The sequence below is a fragment of the Cupressus sempervirens genome, chromosome 7 (genome assembly GCF_028749045.1).
Source record: "Cupressus sempervirens isolate cs-2001-9-10 chromosome 7, ASM2874904v1, whole genome shotgun sequence".
Lineage (NCBI taxonomy): Eukaryota > Viridiplantae > Streptophyta > Pinopsida > Cupressales > Cupressaceae > Cupressus > Cupressus sempervirens.
The window spans coordinates 592,779,240-592,791,383 of NC_143124.1; the positions used below are offsets into that span (position 1 = coordinate 592,779,240).

The window sequence follows — 12,144 nt, forward strand, 5'->3', positions numbered from 1 at the left end:
ATCATAGTGCCATAGGTTGGCAGAGGAAGTTTAAATTAAGTGATAACTAAATAAAATGTGTTAGTAATAAAACTTAAGATAATAAAAAGGTTTAGGATGTGCTCTTTCTATTGGAAAGTCTGAGCTGCCAATACTAGCTTGGGCTTGTCGATGCTAAGCAACTCTCCATGATGTCAGCCCCTACCTAGTAGCCTATTGAGTGTCTGACCAGGACCTGTAGTTTATGGATTGTCTATGTTCTTGGTTTCAGTCATTATACTGTCTGGCGTGAGTGTTAGCCATGGATGTTTGCTTTATGTGTGTTTATGGTTGGATCATTATCTCCATCAGCACGACGAGAGTGGACCTACGGGTTTCCACATGGTTGGGAGGCGTAGCTACCTATACTACTGCTAGGGACCAGTGTACAGAGACGGTCTATTGTCCTAGTGCAACCGTTGCTGGATGTTTCCACTTGATACTTAGGCTTTTGGAGTATGCTTTCTTGTGATTTATGCTTTCATTGGAATAATTGAATATCATGTTTAGATGATGTTAGTTTATTTGACACATTTCCTTATTATGATGTTTAGCATATGATTAGATGATGTGAATTGCTTCGTTGGTGTATCTATTGCTTATTGGGTTACCATGTTAGGTTTTCTATTTGTATGATGTTAGCATATGATAGATGATGTGGTTGATTTATTGGATTATCTAATGCTTGACTTTTAGCATGTTAGATTTCCTTATTCTTATGTTGTTGTACATTTAGTAGTGATGTCCTCATAAGATAGCATCGACAATCTGGTCGGTAGTTTGGGATGTTACGCACGGGGGATTTCTAGGATCCATGATGGTCTTATGACGCTATTAACGGTTGGGAGGAACCGCGTACTTAGTTTGTTATTTTAGTGCATTGCGATGTTGCTTCTGTACATTGTGATGATGCTTTCAGTACGTTCTTTTCCTGCTATGGTTTAGATGGATAGATGTTCCTCTTTCTTGTTTCATGGCATCTTGTTTTTTATGCACTCGAGTGTTCGTTCCTCGATCTACATGGATCCGGTGCTCCTTGGTGTGGAGGAGATTTATTTCCTATCTTTTTACCTTTATGTTTTCTGGTTTGCTAATTTGTATCCTCGCTTGAAATTGTACTTTCTTGTACGAGAATGAAAATGTTCGCATGGTGTGTTGGGTTTCCTCGCGCGAAATCCCATACCAGTTTGGGTGTTTTGGCTGCTGGGCCAAGCATGTCCTCGTGCAAGATGGTGTTTCCTCGCATGGCTTAGTGTACTTTCTCGTGCGAAGAGGTACTTCCTTGCGCGAGACTGTCAGGTGTTATTCTCTCGCGTGAAAAACAGGAGACATCTCTGTTGTTTTCGGAGAATGCAATTTGGACATTTGAGTACCCTTTAGGATTGCTAGTGGTTCCATGATTTGACAGATCGAAGATTTTGTGTTTTGAAGTTGTCTTTGGTTTTCGTTCTTGAGTTTGTGTGTGTCAGTTCCAAAGTAACGTGGCTCAAACCTAACTCAAACTCGGCAAGGGTAACTTGACTTGTGACCCGGCTTGGACTTGCCAGTGACTCAGCAGTGACTTGGCAAAGTGAAAAAACCTCAAAATTTTGAATTTTTTTAGGATTTAAAGAACATTCCATGTACCCATTATTGAATAAAGCTTAAAAACACAATAACATCATTAAATAGAAGGTAATTTGATTATAATGCACATACTTAAAAGTTAAACATACATCGATTACATAAGTACAATACTACAAAAGGTAAATTGCTAAATACTAAACAGTAGCTGAAGGAAATATTATAAAAGTAAAACATAGATATATAAAATGATAAATCCATGAAACCCATTAAAATGTGTATGAAATCTATTAAAATGTATATGAAATCCAACACATCAATAGTCATCATCAAATTTTCCAAATTTTGATCATATGTTAAGTTAAACAAAATGTTAAAACAAGACTATAGCTATGGCTCCTAGTCCTCATTGTCATCATCATCCTCATCCCCAATCTCGACCTCAGGCTCATTATAATCTATAAAATGCCTCTTAGTAAGGCATCTAAGGTAGGTCCTGGATGACTGATTAGCCATAGCATCAGCTTGTGAGGTGCCTCTAGAATCAACTGTAGTCTCTAGCTTTGCCAGTGCCAGTGAGGTGCCACTAGGAACAACTGGAGCTCTCTGGTCCACTGCTACTATAACCATGACCTTAGCCTCTCTGTTTGCCTCATCAACCCACTCTAGGTCCTCATCATCAAAGACAAGATTAGTAGCCTCAGTGATCCATTCAGATTTTGGAGCAACCTCCTCTAGAGTAATCGGAGAGGTGTCACTATCCAAAATCTCCCTGATCCTAATGCGTAGGTTGTAATACACAAAGACTAGCTTATTCATTTTCTCTACAGACAATCTGTTATGCCTCTTCGAGTGGATGTGCTCGAACATGCACCAGTTGCGCTCACATCCAGAAGCACTGCTTGGTTGGCTCATTATGCGGATGGCAATTTGCTGAAGTTTTTTGGTTGAAGGCCCAAACATTTGCCACCATCTATCTGAATTTTGAAAAAAGGAAAAGAAAAAAATATTAGTCTCATTTCAAAATTTGAACTTTAAAGCTATAAATTTAGAAACTAGATTGTATAAGGCTTAAGCTGCAATTTTTACCTAGCTGCAATTTTGTACGACTTGCTTTGTAAATTTGACTTGAAAAAATGGGCCCTGATGCATTATTATAGGCATCCATCTCAAGCAATATATCTATGGCATTAGTGACCATCTTCGATATCACAGTGTATAGGCCACTAAGAACCTCCTCATCTGCCTTGAAATCTTCACGGAAAGGGTATGCTGGATTGACGTAATAAGCTGCTGCATGGATGGGCTTATGAAGCTGATTTTGGCATCTCCTATCAATTATGTCCCAAATAGGGCCATACTTGTCCTCAACTCCTACATATTTGGCCTTAATAGCCTCCTTGGTCCTATCCGTGCCCTCATATATGTAGCCCATAGAGGGCTTCTCCCCATTAGCAACTCGTAGGAGGGCTACAAGGGGCTCAGCGATCTACAAAACAATTAAACAAAAAAACAATTTAGTGAATGATGAAACTTTGCAAAGTTGCACAATGAAAATAAAACAAAAATATGTATGAGATAAGTTAATTTATAAAATTTTAAGACTTAAGCTTTTAAAATTTAAATTACCTCCACAATCTCCGTACATGGCTCCCAAAAACTTTCTTCATCATAAATGCATTTTGTGGCATCTATCCCTGTAGGGGTGGTGGCAAAGGAGGGGGAACTCCATTGTGGAACAACAAATATGCACCTCAAAGCTAACTTTGAACTCAACAAGGATTTTAGTGTGATAAAATTAGAGGCAAATCTTGTGATACCGGGATGAGCCAACTCCTTTCCCTTCGTGTATTCCCTCATAATGCTGAGGACCAAGGCATGAGTATAGATGAATTTGCAAATTTTTTTTGGCTTTAGCAACACATGATTTCACCCATTCAAGCATGCCAATATTCTCTAACATGAGGTTGAAGCAATGGACCGCACATGGAGTCCAAAAGATTCTTGGGTGTCTCTCCATCAAAAGTTTTTCTGTAGCAATTTTAAATTAGTTAGTAAACAATGAAATTTTTTGATGTATTAAAAAAATTTTAATTTTAAAAATTTAATGAAAAACTAAAATAATTTTTTTAGAACTTAGAAGTTAAAATTTTACCTGTAGCAATATAATTAGCTGCATTATCAGTCACCACTTGGACAACATTCTCTTCCCCCACCTCTCTTATGACCTCCTCAGTAGCCTCACATAAGAATTTTGCATTTTTGACATGTGAGGAAGCATCTATAGACTTCAAAACATGGTGGATCCTAAAAGTATAAATAAAATAAAATAATTATTATTTAAGAATCAATAGTCAATAAAAAACAATCTTAGTTATTCAATAATATATTAAATTTTAGATTTCAAGAAGTAGAGGATGATGAATTACCTCCGCTAGAAACAAGTGTAACAAACAAATTTTCATAACCAATTCAAAGACATCTTAAGATCTATATCTTCTAACGATTACAAAGTAATTGATTCCATTTCACATGACAAAGACTTCAGGAAATAACCGTATTAATTTTCAGTTAAACGACTATTACTAATCCAACTGTATTTTCATGTTCCGTTGATATAATGAAAAACATATTCATTGTAAACAGTTTAACCATTCCTAACTGATAACATATTCAGCTGAAAAATAAAGCAACGACCATCTTCCTTAACTAAAATCATGCTTAATTGAAAGTATACATATTCTTATTCAAATTTAGATGACAATTATCTACCCTAATTGAAATTAAAAAACTATCTAATATTCATGCTAAATGATTAACAAGTAAAAGAGTGAAAAAAAAACATACAGTAATAACGGAGGATCCTTTATCTAGTTGTGCAAGCTTTGGCATTGGTGAGGGGAGAAGCATTGACATAGGCTTAATCTCCCAACCTTAGACCATACTTATCTCCACATATCCTAACATATTAGAATGACCCTCCCTACCTCGAGATCGGGCTTGGGATGTTCTTTAGTCTAGCCATCCGAGTTACCGGGTGGTTTTGAGTGCCCAATCAGTTATACCTATATAACTGATGTCTACGAACATCAAGTGATCATAGAATGACACATATGCCTATAAACTACCTTGGCCAAAGATTTCTGATGGGTGCATGGACCCAATCACCACCACTCAACTTGACAACAGATTCCATTACCGGGACAAGCATGAGCTATTAAGTGTTTCATTACTTAGATATTCATATCTGATTTTCATTCTTGGCTCTTGCAGGTTAGCTCCACCTCTTCACCATTTCAATGGCTTCTTTGCCGATGAATCCTAGGTGTTAGAGAATCATTTTGTTTTATTTATACCACTTCACCATTTCAGTGGCATCTTTGCCAGTGAATCCTAGGTGTTAGAGAATCTATGAGTATTCCAATCTTTGTTTTGGAAATTATAACATGTTTATTGATGTTCGTTCAAATAATCATTACAACCACCATTTGATTTCATAATGATGTTACAATTTATAGAGATAAAACTAAGAAGATGTCAATGACACTATGAAATGCGAGAGACCATCAGCAAGGTATTTGTATTTAAATTAAGTATGTTTGGTTGCATTCGGAATTCTAGTCAAAGAAAGAAGACTTATGATATTTGAATGTATGTATTGTAATATTCACAATCCTAGCATTGCATCTCCAATTGCAGTCGGACTTATACTTTAGAAAGGAAGGAAATACGAATACCTATATTTTACTATTCACATTCCTAGCAATGTAAAAGCTAGCTGCAGTCGGTCTTATACCAAGAAAGAAAGGCATTTATGAATACAAATGCATAAAATCATGACCTGAGATTGGGCCTGAAGTTTGTCGGGAAGTGGCTCCTCCCGTCCTTGGCCGGAACTCTTGTTTGGCAATTTGGTTTCACCCGCTAGCTTTGACACTTGGTTTGCGGATTTCAACAATGGCACAGTAAGACGAGAACAATATAACACTGATTGAGCAAATTGAATGAATGGTTCGGCTGGGAAAGAAGACTCACGGCATGAAACGATTGTCACAGCTTGAAATGGGAAAATGTATCAGACATGGGAAAAAGTGATGCTGCCTTGGTCGATTCATGACTTCTTAAAGGCTAGCGGAGACTCCTTGGCTTCTATCTGTTTCCAAGATGTCCATTCCAATTCAAAAACATTAATTCAATTTGAAAAAGAAGAAAATAAAGAGGGAAAAGAAATAAGGAAGAAAAAGGAGGAGTTGAAGAGTTATAATTTTTATTTTATTATTATAATATGTTTTTATATACGTTCACATAAGTATATTGATGAGATGACATCATTAGATTATATTATTATAATTTATTGGTGCCATTTCATTTTTATATTTATGTGTTCGTATGTAAGTGTTTATTGTAATGATATGATAAAAATTAATAAACAATCTCTTAAGGTATCTATTTTATTTTAAATTAGATTATTTTATGTTTTTCTTATATTGTTTCCTTAATAGCTCATGCGGGTCCCATAATGTAACCTATGGACATGTCATCGTATCCCTTCCAAAGAAGTCTAAGGTCATACTTGCCGATCCTGATGATTGAACCAAACGAACATCCCATTTCAATGATCCTGTTTAGCAATGCTTCCCCTCTCTTCAATCTTCTCCTGCAATCACCCATGTGAAACATTCTCGCCAAAATATTAATTCCATAGTAATTCAAAATAGAACATATTAATCACTAATTTAAATCAACAACTGCTAATCATCTAATAACAGTTATAGGTTACCGACCATTTCATCAATAGTTAGTACAATGTATATAAATAACTAACTCATTTCACATGATCATGAAAAGGATAATTCATTACCGGCCATATCATCAACAATTAGTACAACGTATATTAATAACTAACTCATTTCACATGATCATGAAAGGAAATAATTCGTTAAACCAATAGTTACGATCAAATTAAAAATTAGGGCAAAATTTGGGATGTAACATACCCTCCCCCTTAGATTTTTCATCGTCCTCGATGAACATAACAACAAAACTTAAAACAATACTTAATCAATTTATACAGGAAGAAAAGAAATGTTCAGTTTCCAGTTCTAGAGAAAAGATGAGGGTATTTTTGATAAATTTCATGATAATCCTCCCAAGTGGCATTATCCTTTGCATATTGGTCCCACTGGACCTTGCATTGAGTCACCTCCCGATTTTGTAAGTGTAGCTTACGCACCTCGAGTATTCTGAGTGGTCCTACCTCTACCACCCCTGGTTCTTGCACCTGCAGTAATTTCCAATCGATCATATGATCATGGTGGGTAATGTACTTTTTAAGATATGACACATGGAAGACGTCATGCATCTTGGCAAGGGCTGGTAGTAAAGCAATTCTGTAAGCTACTGGGTTCACAACTTTCAGTATTTCAAAGGGTCCCACATACCTCAGAGCTAACTTGGCATTCTTCCCAAACTTGATGGTACTCTTTTGAGGTTTAACTCTTAGTAATACCTTTTCTCCTATTGAGAATTCTCTCGGTGTTCTTTTGGCATCAGCATAATTTTTTTGTCTGTCATTAGCTTCCTTTAATCTTTGACGGATTTGGATTATCTATTCTTCCATTTCCTTAAGCATTTCAGGTCCAATAATGATTCTGTCTTCCAATTGATTCCAACTCACAGGAGTTCTACATTTACGGCCATACAAGGCCTCAAAGTGAGCCATTTTAATGGTGGACTAGTAAGAATTGTTATATGCAAATTCTACCAAGGGTAAGTATGTTTCCCACTGGTATTGTCGGTCCATACAATATACTCTCAGAAGATCTTCTAATACTTGATTCACTCTTTCTGTTTGACCATCTGTCTCAGGGTGATAGGCTGAGTTGATGTTTAATTTAGTGCCCAAAGCTGAAAATAATGTTTGCTAGAATCTAGAAGTTATCCTAGCATCCCTATCTGAAATAATTTTCTCTGGAATTCCATGCAATCTGAAAATTTCTTTTATGAATTTATGAGCAATCTCTGGTGCTCCATCTATTAAATTCTCAGGTATAAAATGAGCAATCTTTTTCAATCTATCAACTACAACCAAAACGGTATTGTGTCGATTTCGTGTCATAGGTAATCCTTGTACAAAGTCCAAGGAAATTATCTGCCATTTCCATTCAGGTACCTCATTAGGGTGCAAAAGACTTGCTGAGTATCGATGTTCTACCTTTACTCTCTGACATTCTAAACAACCTGCGACAAACTCTATTATCTGCCTTTTCATCCCTTTCCAAAAATATAGGGGTTTTATATTAGATAGCATTTTTGTTACTCCCGGGTGTCCTAAATATGGGGCTGAATGGAATTCTCCTAAAATCAGTCTTCAGAGTTCAGGGTTGTTGGGTACATAGATCTTGTCGTGATATCTTAGTAATCCATCCTCTTCTAAACTAAACTCCGAATACTTAGAATCCTGTGGATCCCTAATAAGAGCTAGGCTGATTTTTGCATAAAACTCATCATGTTCTAAATGTTGTAAAATTTGGTCCCTTAACCTGAAGTTTATAGTAGCCATTGCAGAGATATGCCTTCTCTTGCTTAGAGCATCTGCCACTTTGTTTTCCTTGTCTTTAATATAATTTATGTTGAACTCATAGTCTGCTAAAAATTCCAGCCACCTTCTTTGTCTAACATTTAGATTTGGTTGGGTGAAAATATATTTCAAACCGTGATGAGCGGATCTAAGTTCAAAAGGTTTTCCGATTAAGTAATGTCTCCACATTTGCAAGGCATGCACAATAGCTGTTAATTCAAGATCATGGGGTGTGTAATTCTGTTCATAGTTTTTCAGTTTCCTAGATTCATAAGCAATGACCTGTTCATCCTGCATTAACACACCTCCTAATCCTGCTCCGGATGCATCTGTTATAACTACGAACTGCTTTTGTGGAATTTTTCTTTCAAATACTCAAAGGCTAATTGATATTTTTCTGTCTAGATAAATTTCTTTCCTTTCCTCTGAAGCGATGCGATTGGATAAGCTATCCTTGAGAAATTTTCGACAAATTTTCTATAAAATCCTACTAATCCCATAAAGCTTGTAATTTTTGATAGATTTCTTGGTATAGGCCATTCCTTAATTGTTTTTATTTTTGATGGATCTACGGCTATGCCCTGAGCTGATATAATGTGCCCTAAATATTGAATTTCCTTTTGATAAAAGGCGCACTTAGATAATTTTCCAATCAATTTATGTTCACTTAATCTTTGCAAAACTATTTCTAAATGCCTTTGATGTTCTTCCTCGTTCTTGGAATAGATTAGAATATCATCTATAAAGACTAACACAAACTTATCCAGGTAGTCTTGAAATATGTTGTTCATTAAGTTCATAAAAGCTGCTGGGGAATTGGTTAATTCGAATGGCAATACTGTAAACTCGTAATGTCCATACCTAGTTCTAAATGTAGTTTTGTGTATATCTTCGTCCTTTATACAAAGCTGATGGTAACCTGACCTTAAATCAAATTTTGAAAACATTGTCGCATCCTTCATTTGGTCAAAAAGATCATCTATTCTAGAAAGTGGGTACCGGTTTTTTATGGTAACTTTATTGAGCATTCTGTATCTATGCATAATCTCATGGTTCCATCCTTCTTCCTAACAAACAACATTGGGGCTCCCCATGGTGAGACACTGGGTTAGATCAGTTTCTTATCTAACATGTCTTGTAGTTGGATCTATAGCTCCATTAATTCTGTGGTAATTATCCTATATGGTGCCCAAGATATGGGTTTTGCTCCTGGTATTAAATCTATGATGAAATCAAAGGCTTGGGAAGGAGGTAACCCAAGGATTTCTTCAGGAAACACATCTTGATAATTCTTTAGATGGGGGTATTTTTCCTCGAAAGATTCCTTTAACTTCTCTTTGATTTCCCCATCCTCATAGATATAGTCATCTCCATAGGTGGTGTTTTTAGATTCTCTCATGTTGTCAACCCTAATGGCAAAGATCTCATAGCTCTTCCTTCCATATTTCTTAAGTTGCATGGCAGATATTTGTTTTGATTTAATTTCATGTTTAATTCCTGTAATGCTTGTTGGTCTACCTCGATCATCCAAACAATTTACAATTTTGGCAAGACAATCCACCTTGGCCTTATGCTCACTGAGCCAATTGATGCCGATGATAATTTCGTAAGACCCGAGAGGTGCTACATACAAGTTCAATTTTGTTGAAAAATTTGGAAAGTCAACCTGAGCTTCAAACAGGCACTGCTCTATCTTAGCCCTTGACTGGTATGCATATTCGACTGTCCATGGTTTTGCCATAAAGCTAGATCTTTTTGGAAACCTACTTAATAGTCTAAGTGATATAAAACATTCAAAAACTCCAATATCAATTAAAATGGAGACAGGGTTTCCGTAAATCTTACTCGGAGTTTCAATAGGGCCTATTTGCTGTTTTTCTTGCCTATTATCCAGGGTTGCATGAATCCTCTATTGAAAACCTGTTTTTGCTGTTTTTCTTAGCCCTTGACTGGTATGCATATTCGACTGTCCATGGTTTTGCCATAAAGCTAGATCTTTTTGGAAACCTACTTAATAGTCTAAGTGATATAAAACATTCAAAAACTCCAATATCAATTAAAATGGAGACAGGGTTTCCGTAAATCTTACTCGGAGTTTCAATAGGGCCTATTTGCTGTTTTTCTTGCCTATTATCCAGGGTTGCATGAATCCTCTATTGAAAAACTTGTTGTTGTTGTGGAAAAGGTGATCGTTGTGGCTGATTGACGTTAGGTTTGTTGGGGCATTTAATAGAGTAATGATCTCCTCCACAAGTGAAGCATCCATAAAGTGGTCCCTTCCTCTCATTATTCTTATTATTCTTATTTGTATTGAAATTACTTTTAACATCCTTAACCCCATTTCCCTTTGACTTTGGTTTGCTGTACTTGAAGTCCTTAAATTATCTTTTCTGGGGTCCAAAATCAGCACCTTTTGAATTATAGCTTGATTTTCTCTTATTGTCTTCGATGGAGTCATCCTTTTTGATTTTGTGCTCTTGCCGAACAACCTTCTCTAGAGCTTCCTCCATGGTGTGAGGAGTGAGAACATCAACTGCTCCACCTATTATGTTGTTAAAACTCATAATGAATTTTCTCACTTTCAGATTGGTATCTTGTTGATATGGTGGTACATACTTTAACAGTCGAGCAAATTTCTCCTAGTACTTATGTATTGACATATCTCCTTGCTTCAAGTTTTGGAAGTCTAAAAGTTTCTGATCATAAAAGGTTTGGGGCAGCTAGCGGTTCCTAAAAATGGTCACAAACTTTTCCCAAGTGATCTTAGTGGTTTTAATGTTTTGCTCAACTTTGGTGTTTTCCCACCAGGTTGCAGTTTTTCCAGTAAAATGTATATTCCCCAAACTACTTTTGAGGTTTCAGAGAAATTTCTAATTTCAAAATATTGCTCCATTTTAGTTAACCAAGCTTATGCTTCCTCCTCGGACTCAAAACCGGAAAACTTGGGTGGTTTGATTTTCTTAATATTCGCTGACAGATCAGCCACTATTTCTTGTTTCTTTTGTTTTTCTGATTGTTTGGGTGAGGAGGTTTTCTTGTTATGCCCGAAGACTTCTGTCTCTGCTCTAGGAGGAGGTGATGATTGAGTTTCCTCGCGATTTTGCCCCATTTGGGCTGCCATTTCATTCATTCTTCTTTCCATGTTTTCCAACTTTAGTTGCGTTTCTTGCAAGATCTGAAGTAACAAGTCATTAGAAGATTGAGTGTTTTCACGAATTATGCCTTGATCTGCAACATCCTCGTTGCTATTCATTTTATTTGTTTATTGGTTTCACCTGTTAATTTTACAAATTTGTTTCAAGTTATTGAATTCATACATGTTTAGTAATTTCCACAAAATAAAGAGCTTGTGAATGCATGAAACGCATGAAATAAAATTTTAAATTAACTTACTTTGTTGCTACACTGAGAAAACTTATTTACAAAAAATTCCTTTATTGAGGATTTTTACATCAAAATATTCAGTCTTGCTTTACAATACTTAATTTTAGCTCAGATTGGTACATATCTCACACCATCCAGGATTTGTGGAACTGTAAAAGAGAGTTGCTTTGTCGAGTGTTCCAGTTTTGAATGAACTTGTTCCTATATGTTGCTTTACTAGCAGGAGTCCATTTGACTCTTTCTTTCTTCATCCATTGTAATGCTTGGTTCAGAGTTTCGTGGTCTTGGGGCATGGAGCAATAGGTGTAGTTGTATTTAGGCATGTCTTTAATTAAATAAGGAAAAATGAGATGTTGAGCCTTCTTGCAGGGTGTTTTACGTACTTGCATCTTGTGCAATTAGTCTAGAACTCTAGGTTTACATAGATGGTAATGTGCCCTAGGTTCAGTGTTGAACCCAGTGCTCTAATACCATATGTAACAAACGAATTTTCATAACCAATTCAAAGAGATCTTAAGATCTATATCTTCTAACTATTACAAAGTAACTGATTCCATTTCACGTGACAAAGATTTCAGGAAATAACTGTATTAATATTC

General features: G+C 36.1%; 2 protein-coding genes across 2 annotated transcripts; both read right to left on the reverse strand.

Moving 5' to 3' along the window:
• Positions 1–1,980: 1,980 nt before the first annotated feature.
• On the reverse strand, positions 1,981–3,441 carry LOC149548139 (uncharacterized). The gene is made up of 3 exons (XM_089794230.1): positions 3,211–3,441; positions 2,671–3,070; positions 1,981–2,558 (listed from the first exon to the last, which is right to left on the reverse strand). Exons 1-3 carry the CDS (start codon positions 3,439–3,441, stop codon positions 1,981–1,983), a joined length of 1,209 nt encoding a protein of 402 aa, XP_089650356.1.
• A 5,867-nt stretch (positions 3,442–9,308) lies between these two features.
• On the reverse strand, positions 9,309–9,902 carry LOC149548140 (uncharacterized). The gene has a single exon (XM_089794231.1). The coding sequence runs from the start codon at positions 9,900–9,902 to the stop codon at positions 9,309–9,311; it is 594 nt and encodes a 197-aa protein (XP_089650357.1).
• Between the last annotated feature and the right edge of the window lie 2,242 nt (positions 9,903–12,144).